Source organism: Dreissena polymorpha, chromosome 12 (genome assembly GCF_020536995.1).
Source record: "Dreissena polymorpha isolate Duluth1 chromosome 12, UMN_Dpol_1.0, whole genome shotgun sequence".
Classification (NCBI taxonomy): Eukaryota; Metazoa; Mollusca; class Bivalvia; order Myida; family Dreissenidae; genus Dreissena; species Dreissena polymorpha.
The window spans coordinates 3,850,775-3,873,370 of NC_068366.1; the positions used below are offsets into that span (position 1 = coordinate 3,850,775).

Sequence of the window (22,596 nt, forward strand, 5' to 3'; positions counted from 1 at the left end):
TTAAAATTGTACGAATGATACAGAAAAATCTGAATATATTATTACCTTAATTCGTTACATAATAACGAAACAACAGTTTGAACAGGTAATAGTGTAGGATTGCAATTAACAACGTGTTAAAAAATATTAATAATATTTCTATATCTAAAATTCATTGTATGACAAATTCAGCTTGTATGCTGCATTTTTGTTACAATTATATGTTTTGTAAATTGTGTTGCACGAATTTCTTTGCTCAAAACATATTTACACACTTGACAAATATGGCTAATGTGGTGAACGTGACCGGACTGTCAATTTACCGTTCCGACCGTTTTGCCCGATTGCCCTCTTTACTAAAGAACGCTAAACGAACGCAGTGCAGTTTCGAACCTTCCAAAGACCAGTTAACAGTTTTCTAACGAAGGTTAATTCTGCACCGCTACTAACGATGGAATCAAGTCCGAGCAACTTTTCTAGGTAAGTAAATTATTGATTTTATCCATAAGTACTATACTACCAAATGAAACGTTTGTAATTTCTGTCTTTACCTTTAATTTAATATTTTTTTCTATAAACCATCTCATATAAGTCATTAATTGGTAGTGTTTAGTCCCAAAATCAGAAATACATGCATCAGAAAAGACAATCGTAAAGGCAAAATACAATCGTCATGTGAAAACATATACGCAGTTAGAATGAGATGAAAAATCAATGCAGATAATGAATGTATATGTAATAATAATACTAATAATAATAATAATAATAATAACAATAGAGACGTGACAACATGACGGAACAAATACAAGAAACATACAGCTTACATGCGTTGGGAGGGCAATATTAAATAATGCCGAATACACTTATTTGGATACATAGCGGATACGTTTGACATATTGTGACGACATACAGTTTGCAAAATAGGAAAAGGTATTGAATGAAAGATGTATATTTTATATGGAATTCAAGTCTCTATATATTAGAAATAAACATAGAAATTGAGTTCACATTCACATGTTCCAGTTTTACAAACTGTACGCTTAAAATCACTTATTTTAATATTATTCAATATTTATAATTTTATTCCTAAAGGTTCAGTACGACGTTTGCTCGAATGATTACCCTGTGGTTAAAAATGGCCCCGTGCCGGGGTCACAAGTTTTATAAATACTAAATAAGTAATATTTTTTCTTAAAAGTTTGTTCAAATAACTGGGTTCAACACTTACCTTTCCTTGTGTCTTCTTGTGTAAAAAAGGCGAAGTCAATGACGTTATGTTTACAATCTAGCATTATCTAGTATGTATCCACTAGAAAGTTCATCCCTGTGGTGAAAACTGTCTACGCCCAATGGGTAACATTTTTATATGAACATGAAGCAAATTAAATGTAAAATATTCAATCAGCATTATGTCAAGCATAACATATGAATAGTTCAATACACGCATGAAACACTTATGTAATGGTATGATACGCGTGTGTCTATTTCGAAGTTTATGATGTCCTTCCGACCACGAGGCTTCATAATGTGAGGTTCCCGTGTGTGATCAAGCGTTCTTTTTTAATTTGCTTAGTAGAAAGCTGGGACGAAATGTGACGTATAGCTGCAATTACTAGCAATATGGTTGTAATCGGAATATTTTTCAATTTTAAATCTCGGGGGAAACCCCAACCGTAGGTTTTGGTAAGCAGCTACCCAACTCACGTGGTTATTGGAACGGAGATTGAACCCGGGGTCAACTAGGTGAGGAACGCGTATTAACCACTGCGCTTACCAGTCCGCGCGTTTGAAAATATATGTGTATTAAAATGAGCACTTATAGAAGAACTTTGGCGTGCTATCTCAAAGTATCGGATGTAAGTCGAAGTACTCTTCTCCAGAATACGTTTTTCACACGTTTAATATGCGTAAAATGGAATCATATAGTCGTTTATTTCCGAATTCTAATTTTGACATAACTCAGTACATTCATGGCGACATAAATGCTGCTCTAGCCGTATACTCGATGATAATATTGCACGATTTAGTCAAATATTTAGTCCTTCGAAAGCTTTGGTATTTTAACATATCCATATACGTGTATTGTGTGTTCTAATAAACCAGGTTAATTACAATATTTATATCATAACAAATGATTGCAATTTGAAGTCATTTAAAGATCCAGGTCATTTTGAACATTTACAACAGACTGCGTTCCTATGTCCATCTTAAACGTGCGAAAATTTAAAAACAAAATGAGCGCAGTTATCATTTCCTAACATTTACTGTAGACAAAATGAAGTTAGATAAATGTGATTACTGCAGCAAATTGAATGGTATTTATAATGTAATTAGGTGATTTGCAAACTACTATTAGACTTATCGGTTATATTAAGTGTAATTGCTCGATAAAGTAATTAAAAATTGTTTCGTAAAATGAAGCTGTATTTCACCATGAAATTATATCAAGTTGTATCGTACGATGAAGTTGAATGAAATTGTATCGTATGATGAAGTTGTATGAAGTTGTATCGTACGGTGACGTTGAATGAAATTATATTTAGTTGTTTCGTACGATAAAATTGTATTACGTCGTATTGTACGAAGAAATTGTATGAAGTTGTATTGTACGATGACGTTGTATGAAGGTGGATTGTACGATTAAGTTGTATGAAGTTGTACCGTACGATGAAGTTATATGAAGTTGTATCGCACGATAAAGTTGTATCGTACGAGTTGCTCACCATTGTCAAAGTTGTGTCTGCAAAATACGACCGCGACGGTTTTCACTTCATGAAAAGTTATTCATGTTGTCAAATAAAAGATATGTACTAAAAACCGATTCCTGAGAGAAACTATACAAAACTTGGAGGATGACAAATACCTTTATTTTCCACGATTTCATGCAGCGATCTGTTTTCTGGAATAAAGTATCTACGATAGGATTTTGTTCATGCCGATCAATCAGTTATTGTTTATGAACGAGCGTACATATATGATGGTCGACTTTATGTAATTGCTTGCTTGTTCTTATCTGAAATATATTTTTGACTCGAAGCTTTGTCTGGATATATTATTTTTGTCATACAGTTAATTATGAAAATACAGTTATGTAGTCTGGCTTGTCACAATCATGATTAGGGCACTTTCTTAAAATAACATGACGATGATCTTCATACTAGTACGTATTTGATACTAATTGACCTTTCAACAGCGAGAGTGAAGCCACGCCCCCCGATTTCAAGGGAGGTCACTCCGCCGAAGTCCGTCATAAAACTGGCTACGCGAATCGGTACGTTGGAAGATATTCACAAAGATTTCGGTCCAAATTACATGAAATGTTTCTATTGCTATCATGTTTTATTTAAAATGTGTTAAATGTAATGTATCAAATAGGTGTTTAGCTCCCCTCAAAGATATAGTACCAGAAAGGCCGTTTACCAAAAAGGCTTCCCAAAAAGTCCGCATCAGTGAACCAAAAACGCCTCATGGTATACCAGAAAGGCCATACAATATTTTTATTATCATTGAATAGTTTTGCTGAATATAATTATCATATCTATGAAATAGTCATAACTTTTTTATAAGTCTACTTAAAAGTCGTTAATTTATAGTCAAAGTCGGCCAATTATCGCAAATTATCACATACAGTATGCATTGTCGTTTGTCACAATACATTTCATTGAGTAATAGATGTTTCAGTTTTTTAATTAAAAGCCGTTAATTTTGCAACCGATGGCAATATTGCAAATGTGGCAAAGGTAAGTAAATTTATTATATAAGAAGACAAAGAACGTTATATTGAAATCCGATATAACACATATCTATAATGCGTTTGGTCAAAATGACCCATGAGCATTGTTATAATCGTGTAACATAGTCAATGTCGTCAAAAAAGTAACATACACAATATATTATTAATTTCCTCTTAAACTATTTTTTGCAATGTTTAAAATATAAGAAGTTGAAAGAATTTTCATGTACAAAAAAAAAACTCGCTAATCAGACTGGCTATCAAAGTGTCAAGGGTCATTCACAGTTTGCGGCATCTGTTTTGATAACGGATTAGTAGAAAGCCCACATATGGTGTAAAATGACATTTATTGGCAACTATTGATAATTACATGCGCATTTTAAAATAGTTTCTTAACTTTTAACGATATACAACTAGCTACATTAAATTCGGAAGATTTAAACCGAAAGAAATAAAAATGCTCTATTTTATGTGATATTATTAAAAATTATAACTGATTGTCTTTATTATTACGCATTTCATTAGCATTAATAATCTAGTTAGCAAAGTTTAGAATATTTTTTTATTAGCCGACTGCATTAGAATGTCAAATTTATTTAACGTTAGCCACCTTTGAAAATATGGTTTTAAATGTTCCTTTCTAATTTCTCTATATAGAGGAAAAACAAGTAAAAAGTGATACTCGTTTTCTATAGCGTGTCCGGTGCAAAACTAACATATTCTATTTTCGCGTAGTATCTTATTATGACGACCTTAGAACAAACGTCGAGGTGTTTTGCTTTCGGGCGATAGCTTAATATGTTGAGATTAAGCTGTTCGTTGAGACGACTACAAAGACGAATCCAACGTTTGCATTTTTTAAGATTAGTACCCGGTTAATGGAACGGAAAAAACGTAGTTCCATCTTTTAACCGTTCTGGATACATTGTGTCTGAATAACAAGTGCCATAACAGCACCTTTTAACCATTTTCTTTGTTTAAAACACAGCATTACGTATAAGCTTATGTGACGAACAACGGCGAGTTTGACGGACAAAATGGCGGATAGAAACGGGCCTAATCTATGCAGTAATCTGATTGGTTAATAAGCCTGTCAATCAATCGGCTGTCGAATGGTCAATTATGTCTCAAAAATTAGATGTGGTTGATTGCCTTTTGCCTTATAGAGTTACAGTATGCTTTCTAACGATACATCAAACCAATTACTTATTGAATGGATATCACGTCTTACATTTAGTTAAGGAAAATAACGTTGATATATGAAGCAAGATTTGAATAACTCTGTGCGACAGGTGCTGTTAATGAAATCGTTTAAAATCCGCAATTCTGATCTTTGTACGTTACAAGGAGATGTCCACAGTTTTTATTCGTTTCATCTGTAATTGATTTATGATTGTCTTTGTGCTATGTCAAGTTCTTCAGTTCCTCGACGATATTTGACCTGAACCCAGTTGTTGACGAGTACATCGTGTTATACTGAGTAACGAAATATCATCATGTTTGAGACCATGATTTTATTTTTAAAGCTGTGAATGTAAATTATATTTGTCTATAATCGCTGTACTTTGACCTTAAATCTTTCCTGCATTTGGTGTCGTGATAGCAAGTTTTGGGACGATGTCTATCAAATCCAAAAAGCAATGCGTGTAGGTGCTACCTCCATGAGAAGTTCCGTAAATTTACAGGTTGAGTGGCCTGAGATACTGCATTTGTGATGCGTTTATCTTTAATTTTAAACTGAAAATAAACATGCCTTACGTCGTGTTGATATTTACACAATTTTACAACTTTCCCGCAAAGACATACAGGCAATAAGTTACATATTTACACACACCCGTAGATAAAACGTCAGTTGTTGGTCCAAAATTTGTATATATATATAGCGACTGGGTTTTCGAAGTCAACATAAAGCCTCGGTATTGCAATAGTACTACTCTTGGTAAAAATAAAGAAATATTTTAAATCTTTTATTTTTATAAAGACATAAGTCATTAATTGTGGGACAACACTATCTACTCGAGAGCGGATCAAAGCAAATGATGTATAAATAAACAATACATTGAATAACAGAGTAAAGCAGTCCTTGGTTATCCGTTCTGTGGCAATAATTTGAAGGCATCAGTGTCGCGGTACGCCTTTAGAGCGGGGCGGGCAGCAATACGGTCGTGGAAGGCCTTGAGGGTGGGGACGTCATCCCAAAACCCCGGAGACATGAGGCTCAGGACGTCGAGCATGTCGAATAGATTGTAGTCGGCGTACGAGATCTGTTATTAAAGGTTGCGACATTTGTATTGTGTTCAAAAATAAAAGTTAACAAGTGGCCCAGGATGGTCCCGAAGCGCTCAATTAGGTTCTAGGCACACCAGTTTCAGGGTGTCAAAGACTTGCCCTCGTGACCTAGTTTTGTCCCTTCTTGACCCAGATCCGAACATGAACTCGATATTTTGAAGATATCCACCATTATGTTTCATCAAGATTGAGTCATAAATGTGTGTTCTAGCGTGCTGACAAGGTTTGTCTCAGATATAACCTAACAAAATAATTTTTAAATGCAAGTGATCAAGACTCGACCGTGACCTAGATATTGTAAAAATGAACATTCTATTTTGACCAACTTGAATTGTTATTATTTCGAATATGTTTATTCCATTGGCTGAGAACAAATTCTCAGGTTAGACGTGCTGATCTTCGGATGCACGTGACCAAGATAGGGTTAGGTATTGTCAAGATAATCATTCTGACCAAGTTCAACCAACATTGAGTCATATATATATATATATATATCATGCGGCGTCTCATCTGGGTCTACGCTGTTTGCCAATGCCTTTTTTCTAGACGTTAGAACTATTTACAGGAATACGAGTAATTGCAAAAAAATCAATCTTGTCTAATGTTACGCGTCCAATGTAAATAGCTGTAATACATATAAAACGGCTCGGATAAACTAAAATTTTATAATAAAAAATCAGACTTCCAGATTATTTCATTGTATCACAAAATGATGTCTTAACATTCGGATTTGATAGGATGGTTATGTGAAACTAAACGTCCTTGGCTCGAAATGGACCCTTATTCTCATCTCGATTTCGCAATACATCGGTTACAGAAGGTCGATCGCTGATGTTGTTAAAACATGTGACCCGACTCTTTTCTTTAACCCATTTATGCCTAGTGGACTCTCCCATCTTGCTAAATTGGATCAAATTATTTCCAAAATTAGGGATGTCATGTTAACTTATTTCTATATTTAGAATATTTTTACACAAATACACTAAAGCAAACAGCACAGACCCTGATGAGATCATGCGGCGTCTCATCTGGGTCCACGCTGTTTGCCAAGGCCTTTTGTTCTAGACGCTAGGCATAAATGGGTTAAATGTCAATATGTAAGTGCTGAGAAATGTTTTTTTTGTCCTAATTGTGTAGAATTGGAATTAAAAGTCATTACATAATATTAAAATAAAACACGCGTTTAATCATCTTCATTTAATCCAGAGAAAGGTGTAGAACTCGATCTTCATTTAATCCAGAGAAAGGTGTAGAACTCGATCTTCATTTAATCCAGAAAAAGGTGTAGAACTCGATGTGTTTTTCATGCTGTACATGCATTTAGTATTGTTACACCCTAGTTAGATGTAACATATGAACAATGAAACAATAATAGGTAAACAACTCAAGTAAGTTTTTTTAATACAGGCATCATACTAAAGACTGCAGTTAAAATATCATGGACAGAGAACACTTGAAAAAACATCAACAAAAATTAACAGAAGCAAGACATTATTAAAGAATAACAATTTTTTTAGTCTCGCTCAGTATTGCACTAAAACCTGTATCTGAAGATATTTTAAGATCTTGATATTTGATTGGAAAATTTTCTCGTAAAGTATCCTGCTTTATCACATTATTCGAACGTTCTCTGGTAGCGGCTTGCAATCTTTCTAATGTTCTCATTGAAATTGAAATAGCAATGGCATATTAACAAGGCGTCGAAGCGGCCTTTGGCCCCGAAACATAATACAAGGTTAGAGCCATTAAGCCCACAATAATTCACGCTTCTTTTCTATATGTGTTATGCACATTTATTAAATATTCTTCTCACTATCACAAACGGTATTTGATTCGTGGTGTCATGAACGCGTACCTTAAACACTTATCCTTTAGGTTACCTATAAGTATATGAAATAATAATCGGGCACATTTGCAGAGCTTACCTTGTCCAAGATATAGTCGCTGCCCCAATTTGACATCAGGGTCTCTATGTATTCGACTTTAACTTTGGCAGTTTTAAGGAAGTCTTTCTCACTCCCTTCCTGTAAATGTGAATGCTAAATAACATTTATTATTTTAAAAATCAAAACAAACAAATACATCAAAACACAAATAAAAAGGAGGTTTATTTATAAAGAAAGCTGTTAAATCGCAGATCATTTTTTAAGTGCGATACAACTACTCGTTTTGCCTTTTAAATAGTTTTTTAAAATGGAAGTTTTTGTAACCACGAGGACTATAGCTATCTTACCATACTGCATGATACTTTTGCATCTGGATACGGGATATTGATAGGATAACGGGCAAACAACTCGCGTGTGTTCGTTACGTTTTTAGCTTACATGTTCGTAGATCATGCGGATGTAGGCGCCCCGGATGTCCTCCACCTGGTCATTGATCATGTCCGTCCGTGCCGCCACCACTGGATTCTCGTGCACATTCAGACCTACAGGAAAAGGGAATCATCAATAGTGTCGCGTTTTGAGAAAACTGGGCATAATGCATGTGCGTAACGTGTCGTCCCAGATTAGCATGATCAGTCCGCACAGGCTTTTCAGTGACGACACTGTCCGCCTTAACTGGATTTTCGTGTAGAATAGACTTCCTTGAAACGAAAAATACCATAAAAGCGGAAAATGTCGTCCCTGATTAGCCTGTGCCGACTAATCTGGGATGAGACTTTATGAACATGCATTAAGGCCCGTTTTCTCATAACGCCTCTCAATACAATCATATTTGAGCCTGGCAATTGGAAAATTTCACTTAATGACACGCTTCAACACATAACAAAATCTGTGAAATGGTCCCTTTAAGTCAAAGCCAAATCATTTTACGTTTTTGATTTCCATTATTCAAGGACTGGTAATTCGGGGTGAACCATATTCGTCCCTCTTTCCTCTGGGTAACAACACACCTGCTTTCTTGGCCAGATATCTGAGGATGGCACAGGACTGTGCGACCTTAACCCCGCCGTCTTCAATCACTGGAACCTGACCGAACGGCTAAAATACACCATGTATATCTACAGTCACAAACGTTTAACATTGCCTGCAGTAAATCTTATACCAAGCTTGGGAACAGAACTATTATCCAGATTATATCTCATAAAATAAAACAAAGAAGTTGATAGTTAAAAAAGCACATCTGCAATTGTCGTATTAACGTATGTGATAAAAAAGTTATAACGGTGTTTAATTATGCCAAATATATTTAACACAGAACACTCTCAAACGTGTAATATGGAAGCTTAAAAGTAATTAAGCCGTCCTATGTGCAATTCGATTTTAATGCATGCGCGCTGAAGCCATACAAATACTTAAAATCAACAATTATTTCGAAAAATATTTCGTAAAATAAAGTTAACCCAAAAGCGAGATTGGCTTCTGGCGGCGTCGGAAGCACCATGTAGTTCTCATTAGCTTCCCGAAGCCATTCTCGCGTTCGCTCGTAAATGTTCGGATATTGTCGCGGGATATATATACATATAATATATTGACGGATTGTCACACAAACAGTAAATTTTGTATCTCGTTAACTCTATGTTACCAGACCACATCTAACGTTTAAATTGTGGCTTTTGCTACCAGAAAAACTTTTTTTATGCGTTAACTTTTTAGCCGGATTTTTTTCGAAAAAATCTCGGCTTATAGATTGATGTTGTCGGGCGGGCGGGCGGGCGGGCGGGGTGGCGGCGTGCTCGAAAATGTTAAAGTTCTTATTTCATGGTATAACTTTGGTATGCTTGGACCTAGAGTCTTCAAACTTGACATGAAGGTTGGCCAGGATTAACAGATGACCACTGGTCATTTCAAGGTCATTCATTTGAAGGTCAAGGTCACTGTGACCTTGAATGTAAAAATGTTAAAGTTCTTATTTCATGGTATAACTTTGGTATGCTTGGACCTAGAGTCTTCAAACTTGACATGAAGGTTGGCCAGGATTAACAGATGACCACTGGTCATTTCAAGGTCATTCATTTGAAGGTGAAGGTCACTGTGACCTTCAATATAAAAATGTTAAAGTTGTTATAACTTTGGTATGCTTGGACCTAGAGTCTTGAAACTTGACATGAAGGTTGGCCAGAACTAGTAAGTAACCACTGGACATTTCAAGGTCATTCATTTGAAGGTCAAGGTCACTGTGACCTTGAATGTAAAAATGTTAAAGTTGTTATAACTTTGGTATGCTTGGACCTAGAGTCTTGAAACTTGACATGAAGGTTGGCCAGAACTAGTAAGTAACCACTGGACATTTCAAGGTCATTCATTTGAAGGTCAAGGTCACTGTGACCTTGAATGTAAAAATGTTAAAGTTCTTATTTCATGTTATAACTTTGGTATGCTTGTACCTAGAGTCTTCAAACTTGAAATAAAGATTGGCCAGTACTAGAAGATGACCACTGGTCATTTCAATGTCATTCATTTGAAGGTCAAGGTCACTGTGACCTTAAATGTTAAAATGTTAAAATTGTTATAACTTTGGTATGCTTGGACATAGAGTCTTCAAACTTGACATGAAGGTTTGCAAGCACACTTAGATGACCACTGGTCATTTCAAGGTCATTCAAAACATAACACAAGGTTTGCTCATGCCTTGAAAACTACTTACATTTCATTTTGACCTTTGAACAATATTTCAGTAATTTAAGTATTGCATTGACAAAAACACGAAAGGTACTTTCCTGTCATTTAAATCAAAAATCCGGCTTCAATGCGGTCATCACCGACCGCGGAACTCTTGTTTAAAATAATATTTTACGAAATATTCGTTAATTTTGAGTGATAATTGGCTTTTAGTAATTGCCCATATTAGCCTCTGTAGACCATACAGGCTAATCACGGCTAATCAAAGGCAACAATTTCCGTCTAAACTGGATTTTCGTTAAAAAGAAAACTCCATACAAGCTGAAAGTGGTATATTACCAATTTTTATGAAAAAATATCCACTCTTACTTCGTACCATCATCGGCTTATACTTGGTCGTCCACTCTTGGTCTACGTCAACTTCTTCGTAGTCGATGCCATTGTCGAGACACAGGTAGCGAATGGCCTGCGCGCGACCTGGCCACGAGAAACACGTGCTACACGTTTAATTTGAGCCGCGCTCTGGAAACAAAGGGGGTAAATGCATGAACGTTAAGTGCGTCGCAGATTTGCCTGTGCAGTTCGCACGGGCGTATCCGATGATTGATTTTGCTTTATATTTTACAGGCTGTGCCTTTTGGATTTGGAAAAAAGGCGCGATAAACCATAAAATTGGGGAAACAATGAAAGATTATTAATATAATTATACATAAGTTAAAATAACAGTATTCAATTGGTTTGTACGAGCTATTCTCCTGAACGCCGGCAGACGGCATTTTCACCGGTTACTAACAATCTTGGTGCCGGCTAGATTCATTCAAAACAGCGCCAAAAACATCCGTTTTAGTTCTGAGTCGCTGGCTACTTTAAAAATAAAACTGGCTACTCACAATTTTATGGTATTGAGAACACAGCGCTATAACAAACTCAATTATCCATTAATTCAGTTTATGGGAAAAGTTTGGTCAAATTTTGGGAAAAATAGTGTTGCCCTCGGGAAAAAGATGCTGTAATTTCGGGTAAAAAATAATCACTGTAATCAGGGGCAGCACTTATCGCCTAGGTTGGATTCATGCTTAGTAGAGACTTCCTTAAACAAACAACAAATGTTATAAAAGCGGAAAGTGTCGTGTCTGATTAGCCTGTGCAGACTGCACGGGATAAGCTGGGACGGTAATTTACGCACATGCATTTAACCCAGTTGACCCAGGGCGTGGCTCAGGAGTATCACCATTTAAACAGTCTCAACCTTATTATTATAGCAGATATGGAAGAATTTCGCATTTGGTATTGTTTAAATTATTTATTTTGTAAATGGTGTTCAAAGTTTTATATTGTTGTTCTTATTGCTTTTAATCGGTTTTGTAATTGTGTTGTTGTTTTTGTCTATCCAGACTAGGTTTGTCTTCTTCACTGAAAAACAGTGCAATGTTGTCCATAATAAATTACTGTAGGTTGTTCTAAGAGCTACGCTGAGAATGGACAAGCTCTGTGGGGAGGATTGCTGTCTTGCCACTAGTCATTATTTGAACATCAGTCTGAAAGAACTGAGCTAAAAGCATGTGCCGTCCCAAGTGTCGTCCCAGATTAGAATGTGTAGTCCTCAAAGGATAATCAGGGACGACACTATCTGCCTAAACTGGATTTTTGTTAAAATGTTACTTTTTTAAAGAAACATCTTATATGAGCGGAAAGAGTCGTCTCTGATTTGCATGTGCGGCTTTCACTTTACGTATATGAATTAAGCCCAGTTTTCCCAGACCGCGGCTCAATTTTTCGGTGTTGTAGGATACTGAACTGAGGAATATGCTGGATTTCGACCGTTTTCAATATTATTTCAGTCCGATCGCGGCGATTTCTGTACCAACTCAGACTTGCCTGGGTATGCTGTTATATTGCTGATATTGCAGTATCATGTGCATATGACGGTAACTGGAAACCACCCTTATGGAACCAAATGGGAGAGAGGATTTAATTAAAATTCCCTACACAAGTTATATGTCCGGGCCCGGGATCGATCTATGCGTGACACAAAACCCCATAGAAGGCCTTAAAGACTGACAGAAGTACAGACGGACGGACAATAGCAAATCCATATGCTCCTTTCTGAGGGGGGAGTACAACTATTGTGAGGTTAATAAATAGTATTATTGCAAGTAAATCACTACGGTTTTTAATTGTGATTCTTTGCTAGTTTTCGGATACAGAACAACAATTTCGTACTTCGTGACGAGAAGTAGAACAGCTGGACAGTCACTGAAAAGAACAAAACAATATGTTGTAAACGTCCGGACCTGTTTGTTAGTTTAAACCTGTTTATTTAATCTCGATTACTTAGAAAGTCTACGGCTTCTTTGAAACGCTCTCGAGTCCGTTTCCTGAGAGTGGAACCAGTACTTGGTGTCTTTCGGGGAGATCTAAAGAACGCTCCCATACTGGGGGATCGAACCCGTGACCTCCCGGTCGCTAGGCGGACACCATATCCTTGTTTCATATCAAGTTTTGACCGTAGTCAGTCTCGTTTGGTATACTGTGTTCAGCGGACCCTTTATTACGCCACGGCGACCTGGTTCAGTTGGACCTGCACTCTGACAGACCGTAAATGCTGATGATCAAAAGATTGGATGATGATATGGTTGAATATTTTTCAAGCACTTCTGTATTTTGGCCAATATTAATTGTGTCAAGAAAGCGCAAAAATTAAGAAATGATTGCGCAAAATAAAGTAAATTTAGATTTTTTTTTATATTAATTGAAGTCGCATTTCTTTTGGTTTAAATTGGCATTGCAATTTTGGGAACTTTTCCGTTGAATCCGAAGCTCCTGTTTCGTTGTTATTATTTTAAATATGGGTCGCGTTTTGGGAAATTGGGCTTTATGCATGTGTCGTTCCAGATTAGCCTTTGCAGCCCATACAGGCTAATCAGATACGACACATTCCATCTTAACTGGATTTTCGCTGAGAAGAGACTTCCTTTGCGGACTACACCTGCAATAATGGGACGACACTTTCCGCAAATGCTTTAAGAACCGTTTTTCCAGAACGAGACTCAATTGATAACCTTGAGATATTGTAACCTTGAGATATTGTAACCTTGAGATATTGTAACCTTCAGATATTGTAACCTTGAGATATTGTAACCTTGAGATATTGTAACCTTAAGATATTGTAACCTTGAGATATTGTAACCTTGAGATATTGTAACCTTGAGATATTGTAACCTTGAGATACTGTAACCTTGAAATATTGTAACATTGAGATATTGTAACCTTGAGATAGTGTAACCTTGAGATATTGCAACCTTGAGATATTTAAATCTTGAGATATTGTAACCTTGAGATATTGTAACCTTGAGATATTGTAACCTTGAGATATTGTAACCTTGAGATAGTGTAACCTTGAGATATTGTAACCTTGAGATAGTGTTACCTTGAGATATTGTAACCTTGAAATAGTGTTACCTTGAGATATTGTAACCTTGATATATTGTAACCTTGAGATATTGTAACCTTGTGATATTGTAACCTTGATATATTGTAACCTTGAGATATTGTAACCTTGAGATATTGTAACCTTGAGATATTGTAACCTTGAGATACTGTAACCTTGAAATATTGTAACATTGAGATATTGTAACCTTGAGATAGTGTAACCTTGAGATATTGCAACCTCGAGATATTTCAATCTTGAGATATTGTAACCTTGAGATATTGTAACCTTGAGATAGTGTAACCTTGAGATAGTGTAACCTTGAAATATTGTAGCCTTGAGATAGTGTTACCTTGAGATATTGTAACCTTGAGATATTGTCACCTTGAGATATTGTAACCTTGAGATATTGTCACCTTGAGATATTGTAACCTTGAGATATTGTAACCTTGAGATATTGTAACCTTGAGATATTGTAACCTTGAAATATTGTAACATTGAGATATTGTAACCTTGAGATATTGTAACCTTGAGATATTGTAACCTTGAGATATTGTAACATTGAGATATTGTAACCTTGAGATATTGTAACCTTGAGCTATTGTAACCTTGAGATATTGTTACCTTGAGATATTGTAACCTTGAGATAGTGTAACCTTGAGATAGTGTAACCTTGAGATAGTGTTACCTTGAGATATTGTAACCTTGAGATATTGTAACCTTGAGATATTGTAACCTTGAAATATTGTTACATTGAGATATTGTAACCTTGAGATAGTGTAACCTTGAGATATTTCAATCTTGAGATATTTTAATCTTGAGATATTGTAACCTTGAGATATTGTAACCTTGAGATATTGTAACCTTGAGATATTGTAACCTTGAGATAGTGTAACCTTGAGATAGTGTAACCTTGAGATAGTGTTACCTTGAGATATTGTAACCTTGAGATATTGTAACCTTGAGATAGTGTAACCTTGAGATATTTCAATCTTGAGATATTTTAATCTTGAGATATTGTAACCTTGAGATATTGTAACCTTGAGATATTGTAACCTTGAGATATTGTAACCTTGAGATAGTGTAACCTTGAGATATTGTAACCTTGAGATAGTGTTACCTTGAGATAGTGTTACCTTGAGATATTGTAACCTTGAGATATTGTAACCTTAAAATATTGTAACCTTGAGATATTTTTACCATGATATATTGTAACCTTGATATATTGTAATCTTGAGATATGTTTACCACGCTGCAAGATTTATGTACATGCAGTATAGGGTTAATCATTGGAGAAGTAACTTGGTGATATCGCTAAAAGTAAACAATCATAAATTGTAAGCAAACAAGTCAACATTTACTTAAGATTACTATTGCAGCAAGCTTAGAGTAAACATGAGTTTGTAACGTTAACTTACTGTGAGTTGCAATTATCCAATACAACAATATTCAATTATAAAAAAAATACGCGTAAACACTTGAATGCGTTTAAGCCGACAAAAATAGGGTAAGAGATAAACATGTGTACAAGTGGTCGCGTTATAGTAAAGCATTATTGAGTTGTGTTTCTTTACACTTGAGTAAGCACTACTTTGATACCGTAACTAAATTGTATGACAGCGTTCTTTAAAAAGTGTAAAGTCAAGGTTTACCTTAGGTTAATGCAATTGACACTGATTTAAGAGTACGATTTATCAAAATTTTATAACATACCATCGATTTAATTTTATGTGTGATGTGTACATTTGATGTTGATTTCTGTAAAAAAAAGATTACCTAAGCTAACTGGTACTTATAAACAATTTAGACATGCACATTTAATGTAAAATTCAAAGTAGACAATAGAAGAATTTAACGACAAATAGAGGGAAAATGGAGCTTAATGCATGTTCTTAACGTGTCGTAACAGTTTTGTTGCATGCAGGGGCGACACTATCCGCCATCACTGGATTTTCGCCAAGAAGCGACTTCCCTTAAACGAAAAATACCTTAAAATCGGAAAGTATCGTCCTTGATTAGCCTGTGTTGACAACATAGGCATATTTGGTACGACACTATACGCACATGCATTTAGCCCAGTTTTCCGAGAACGCGACTCATTTGGTGGTCAGTAATACAGTATCCCTGTAGCACCGCTATCCGTATGACGATATTACGATATACAGTATCCCTGTAGCACCGCTATCCGTATGACGATATTACGATATACAGTATCCCTGTAGCACCGCTATCCGTATGACGATATTACGATATACAGTATCCCAGTAGCACCGCTATCCGTATGTCGATATTACGATATACAGTATCCCTGTAGCACCGCTATCCGTTAGTCCAAATAATTAGACGTAAGCTACCCCGCTTACGTCTAAACGGCTACCGTCATTTTCCTGTAGCAAATTGAGTTCAACTTAAACTTCAGTTTTTCTCGTTAAATCTTTGCTAATGCATAAAATTATAATTAATTAGACATAAATGTGAGCGATTACCTCTTAAATGTGTAAAAATTGTGCTTTTAAACCACTTATGTACATTTTTAAAAATAAACATACACAACACACGAAGTGTGTTTGTCGTTTATAGAATTACATTGAATTATCTTGAACGAAATTATTTTTTGAATAGGTTACACAAAACCAATTGTTGTTGTACAACAAACCACATCACTTTTTAGCTTTCTGTACTTTTTAATTAAATGAAACCTATATGTGTGTGTTTAAACTACCAGTTGTATCACGGAGTGTATATTGATAGGAGATGATTCGAGTATTTGACCCTTACTGTAGTAAATTCAATCTTATGCAAACACTATTCATCCGATTTTATTGGTTTATACGTTATCTTGTTGCTATTAATTCCTCTTTTTAAAAAATATACGTTTAAGTATACTCCCGTTGTTATTAATGGATTTATAGCGAGATAAACACAAGAAATACACATTTTATGTTTTACCACCGCGCGTTTTACCGTGTTGTGGCTATCGATCTTGTACAGTTAGCGTACAGCGAAGCGCCGAGGTTATACATTTTGATGTACCCACTCACGTCTTTTGTTGAATTATAGTTTCATTTCTCGGCCGATTTTGACAAATTATATATCATTAGAAAGCTTACGTTACGTAGTAAACAGATATACAAACATATATTAAGTTTTTCTTCTGATTTCGACAGCCCGGCGAGTTATAACTTAAACTTTTGCAAATATTATACCGTTTTGGAGTTTTAGAATCTAGATTTACGGTTGACATGTTCGTACTTTATACCAATTTGTAGCGTTTATATTTGGAGTTCAGTTTTAAAAATTACATCTTGCTTAGGAGAATAGAATTCTGTATACGATAGAAAAAAATTGTTTAAAAACGAAAGTAATTAAGGAATGAAGGCGGAAGAAAGTAGCGCGCGTTCCTAACGCACTGAACTGATGCTACGGTCTTGGCGATTATGCTTTTGTTTAGAATTTCCTTATATTTTTTATGGAATATATTGTGGTATTTTGTTCACGAAACATATCAATAAAGCTTATTATAAATACATCTTAATAAATTAACGATTTTAGCTCTTGTTTATAACACAGAAAGGGTGATAAATTTATGATGAAACAGCGTATATAGCGGATCCTCTCGATTTTATTCGGCTTTGCATGCATACTTGAAATAAAATGGGTGTCAAAAACATTCATCGTTTGCTGTTAATTATCAACGAGGGAATTATGTATAATTATATGAAATGTTATTTACCTTAAATTATCAATTTATTAAAGATTCTTGAAAATCACGGTCGGTGTTACGCGGGTCATTTCGTATTTTGACATCAGGGCATCATGTCCAACTATTCAAAATCAGATTTTTTTCACTGGGACGATGACGGCTTAGATTTAGACAGGCAGACAGATAGTTTATTCAGACTTATGCAACAGTACATCGTCTTCAACTCAAATATATAAATTATTTTTAGACGAATTGTTAGGTGATTACACATATAGCAGTGATGATTCTGAGAATGTTGCCATGTTTCTTATCCGTGTAATCTAGAGTCCGTGGTTTGAGCATTTTTATCGCGGTGTTCAATAAAAGATATCTCAATAATCTTGTTTATTGATAGATCTGTGGTTTTATTGCCCTGTGTTCAGCACAAACCAATTATCTCTTTATGATCAGATACTGTGCCGACCAATACTAAATAACACTATGGTGTCATACGCCACAGCAGGGACCTATACTTGTGATCATTGAGTCTTAGTGAAAGACTTAAAAAAGTATGTTGTTTCGCTTGCGGTTGTTAAAGCCAAAACGGGGCTTCCCAGCTGGCACAGCTGCTGATATTCGGATCTGAATACCTAAACTTATTCAGACCTTATTCTTAACCATTGCGCGTTTTACGATATCGGATTTTAGGCGGGAATACAACTCAGTGAAACTATTCGATTTCTTATACAACATTAAGCATATTAACAGTTATTAAAATTAACAATATCAGCGACATCTTTTTAAAGACTAAACACCTTTTCAAGTATCGAATTTAACATGTCAATAAAATATATTAATACCAAAAAAGGTTTCATTTAATATTGTTCACATTAAACCTTTAAATGAAAGTGTCGCTTTAACTATTTTCCGTGTCTTATTAAGCCGCGAATCGTTTGCTAAAAACAGTTAACAAAAAGGGCTACACGTTCTAATTCTTAATGAAATACAAAAATAAGTATAACATAATTATTAACGTCCATAAACACACACGGCAAGATCAAAGTTTTAATGGAAAACTAATATGACATTCCACTTAAATTATTATTTTCGTCTAAATCAAATACTATATATAGAGAAACAATGTATTTATAACCGACCAATGAGGTAACATTATGCAACTTTCAATTTACACAGTGCTATATGGCAACAATATGGAATTTGAACAGTGGTAGTGTTTTAAGGTCTGGACTATCATTACTTGTAAGTTTGTATAAACATTTTTCTAATGCAATAAGTAAAATAATGTTTATATTTTATGTTTAATAATTTATTGCATGATTATTCTGTGCTGTTATATGAATTTGATGCCGTTAAAGCTTCCGACATGAATTCATGTCGGAACGATGCTATTGCAAAATAACGTTAAACGATATGAGGTCGATGTAAATCGACCTCATATTTATAGGAGTACGCTATCCGTATGACGATATTACGATATACAGTATCCCAGTAGCACCGCTATCCGTATGACGATATTACGATATACAGTATCCCTGTAGCACCGCTATCCGTATGACGATATTACGATATACAGTATCCCTGTAGCACCGCTATCCGTATGACGATATTACGATATACAGTATCCCTGTAGCACCGCTATCCGTATGACGATATTACGATATACAGTATCCCTGTAGCACCGCTATCCGTATGACGATATTACGATATACAGTATCCCTGTAGCACCGCTATCCGTATGACGATATTACGATATACAGTATCCCTGTAGCACCGCTATCCGTATGACGATATTACGATATACAGTATCCCTGTAGCACCGCTATCCGTATGACGATATTACGATATACAGTATCCCAGTAGCACCGCTATCCGTATGACGATATTACGATATACAGTATCCCTGTAGCACCGCTATCCGTATGACGATATTACGATATACAGTATCCCTGTAGCACCGGTATCCGTATGACGATATTACGATATACAGTATCCCAGTAGCACCGCTATCCGTATGACGATATTACGATATACAGTATCCCTGTAGCACCGCTATCCGTATGACGATATTACGATATACAGTATCCCTGTAGCACCGCTATCCGTATGACGATATTACGATATACAGTATCCCTGTAGCACCGCTATCCGTATGACGATATTACGATATACAGTATCCCAGTAGCACCGGTATTCCGTATGACGATATTACGATATACAGTATCCCTGTAGCACCGCTATCCGTATGACGATATTACGATATACAGTATCCCTGTAGCACCGCTATCCGTATGACGATATTACGATATACAGTATCCCTGTAGCACCGCTATCCGTATGACGATATTACGATATACAGTATCCCTGTAGCACCGCTATCCGTATGACGATATTACGATATACAGTATCCCTGTAGCACCGGTATTCCGTATGACGATATTACGATATACAGTATCCCTGTAGCACCGGTATTCCGTATGACGATATTACGATATACAGTATCCCTGTAGCACCGGTATTCCGTATGACGATATTACGATATACAGTATCCCTGTAGCACCGGTATTCCGTATGACGATATTACGATATACAGTATCCCTGTAGCACCGGTATTCCGTATGACGATATTACGATATACAGTATCCCTGTAGCACGAAAGAAACGTTAGCTTGATCGGAAGAGCTCACGTCACGTTAAGTGAACGAGAGTTACCCCGTCAAGTGAAGTGAAAGAGAGTGTCCACGTCACGTGAAGTGAACAAGAGTTCCCACGTCACGTTAGGTGAACGAGAGTTCCCACGTCACTTTAAGTGAACTTGAGTTCCCAGGTCACGTTAGGTGATCGAGAGTTCCCACGTCACGTTAGGTGAACGAGAGTTCCAACGTCACCAGGCTTTTTCCGCTCCATTTTGGGAAAACGCCACACTGGAATTTTGGGAATTTCGCGTCGTGAAAACCCCAATTTTGGGAAAAAAAATAATCGCAAAATTGGCTCAATTGGGAAAAAATTATCGCATGTAAATAGTGTTTCTTATATTTCAAAGAAGCCGTTAACTGGTAAATAACGACTATTTTGATAACTTATTATTAAAATTTTACAAAATATAAACATGTGTGACAAGTGCAGGTTTTTTAATCTGAATTTGGGGAAAAGGCCTGGCCTTTTTTGAGTTGTAAAAAATCGCGCAAAGCGCCGGATTTGAGGAAAATAAGGAAAGTCTTAAAAAATCATTAACATATTTTACAGTTTTTAAAACAAATTCAAGGCAACAGATAATTTAATTATGCAATACTTTTTTCTATTTTCTACACCGGATCAGGTTAACTTATATATTTTAAGGTTACAAAAAAAAAAAAAAAAATTTAAATCGCGCAAAGCGCCGGATTTTGAGGAAAATAAGGAAAGTCTTAAATAATCATTAACATATTTTACAGTTTTTAAAACAAATTCAAGGCAACAGATAATTTAATTATGCAATACTTTTTTCTATTTTCTACACCGGATCAGGTTAACTTATATATTTTAAGGTTAAAAAAAAAAAAAATTTGAATTGGGATTTTTTTTTCAGTAGGGGAAAAAACAACCAGATTTGCATTGGGAATGGGGCGGAACGAATTTCGGACCCGTGGCATAGGGCGGAAAAAGCCTGGTCACGTTAGGTTAACGTGAGTTAACACGTGACGTTAGGTGAACGAGAGTTTCCACGTCACGTGTAGTGAACGAGTTTCCACGTCACGTTAGGTGAACGAGAGTTCCAACGTCTCGTTAGGTAAACGAGAGTTCCCACGTCACGTTAAGTGAAATTGAGTTCCCACGTCACTTTCGGTGAACGAGAGTTCCTACGTCACGTTAGTTGAACGAGAGTTCCAACGTCACGTTAGGTGAACGAGAGTTCCCACGTGACGTTAGGTGAACGAGAGTTTCCATGTCACGTGAGGTGAACGAGAGTTCCCACGTCACGTTAGGTGAACGAGAGTTCCCACGTCACGTTAGGTTAACCTGAGTTAACACGTGACGTTAGGTGAACGAGAGTTCCCGCATCACGTTAAGTGAACGAGAATTCCCACGTCACGTGAAGTGAACGAGAGTTTCCATGTCACGTGAGGTGAACGAGAGTTGCCACGTCACGTGAAGTGAACGAGAGTTCCCACGTAACGTTAGTGGACGAGAGAACCCACGTCACGTTAAGTGAACTTGAGTTCCCAGGTCACGTTTAGTGAACGAGAGTTCCTAGGTCACGTTAAGTGAACGAGAGTTCCCAAGTCACGTTACGTGAACGAAAGTTCCCTGGTTAGAGTCCGGGACTGAATGAACAATTTTGACGCCGGTGAAATTTTGGAATGATTATTAAACGTATAGCCTATTTCCCTTAATGCTGTCAAATATTTACACGGTGCCTATACCACGTGACTTTTTAAGATCTGTGTTGGGAGAATTAAGCGCGACCCAGTTAACATTTTTAATGGTGTCTTTTTAAATATTTCACCATTTTAATGGGATAAAGTGGAGAGCCCGCTAATTCGTGAGAGTTTTCTATAGGTACCATGATCTTTTAAAACAAATAGGTATTTTTTCAGAAAAGTGCAACGCGCGGTTTGTAATCTGAAGTCCCCACACTGATCCGACATTTTTCTAACCGTTCAAACGCGCGGTTGCACTTTATTGAACAATACTTATTTGTTTAAAAAGATCATGATACCTATAGAAAATTCTTACGAATGAGCGGGCTCTCCACTTTATCCAATTAAAAATGGTGGACTATTTAAAAAGAGATCATTAACAATGTTAACTGGGTCGCGCTTTATTCTCCCAACACAGATCCGAAAGTCACGTGGTATAGGCACCGTGATTTAACCTTGAAGAAATCTTTTAATTTAGGATATCAATTTTTTAAACCGAC

General features: G+C 36.1%; 1 protein-coding gene across 1 annotated transcript; it reads right to left on the minus strand.

The window, feature by feature from the left end:
- Positions 1 to 5,689: 5,689 nt before the first annotated feature.
- Positions 5,690 to 15,492, minus strand: LOC127852353 (glutathione S-transferase P 1-like). The gene is made up of 6 exons (XM_052386298.1): positions 15,415 to 15,492; positions 10,943 to 11,088; positions 8,898 to 8,985; positions 8,326 to 8,429; positions 7,927 to 8,025; positions 5,690 to 5,976 (listed from the first exon to the last, which is right to left on the minus strand). The coding sequence occupies exons 2-6, from the start codon at positions 10,946 to 10,948 to the stop codon at positions 5,800 to 5,802; spliced, it is 474 nt and encodes a 157-aa protein (XP_052242258.1). The 5' UTR covers positions 10,949 to 11,088; positions 15,415 to 15,492; the 3' UTR covers positions 5,690 to 5,799.
- Positions 15,493 to 22,596: the final 7,104 nt, after the last annotated feature.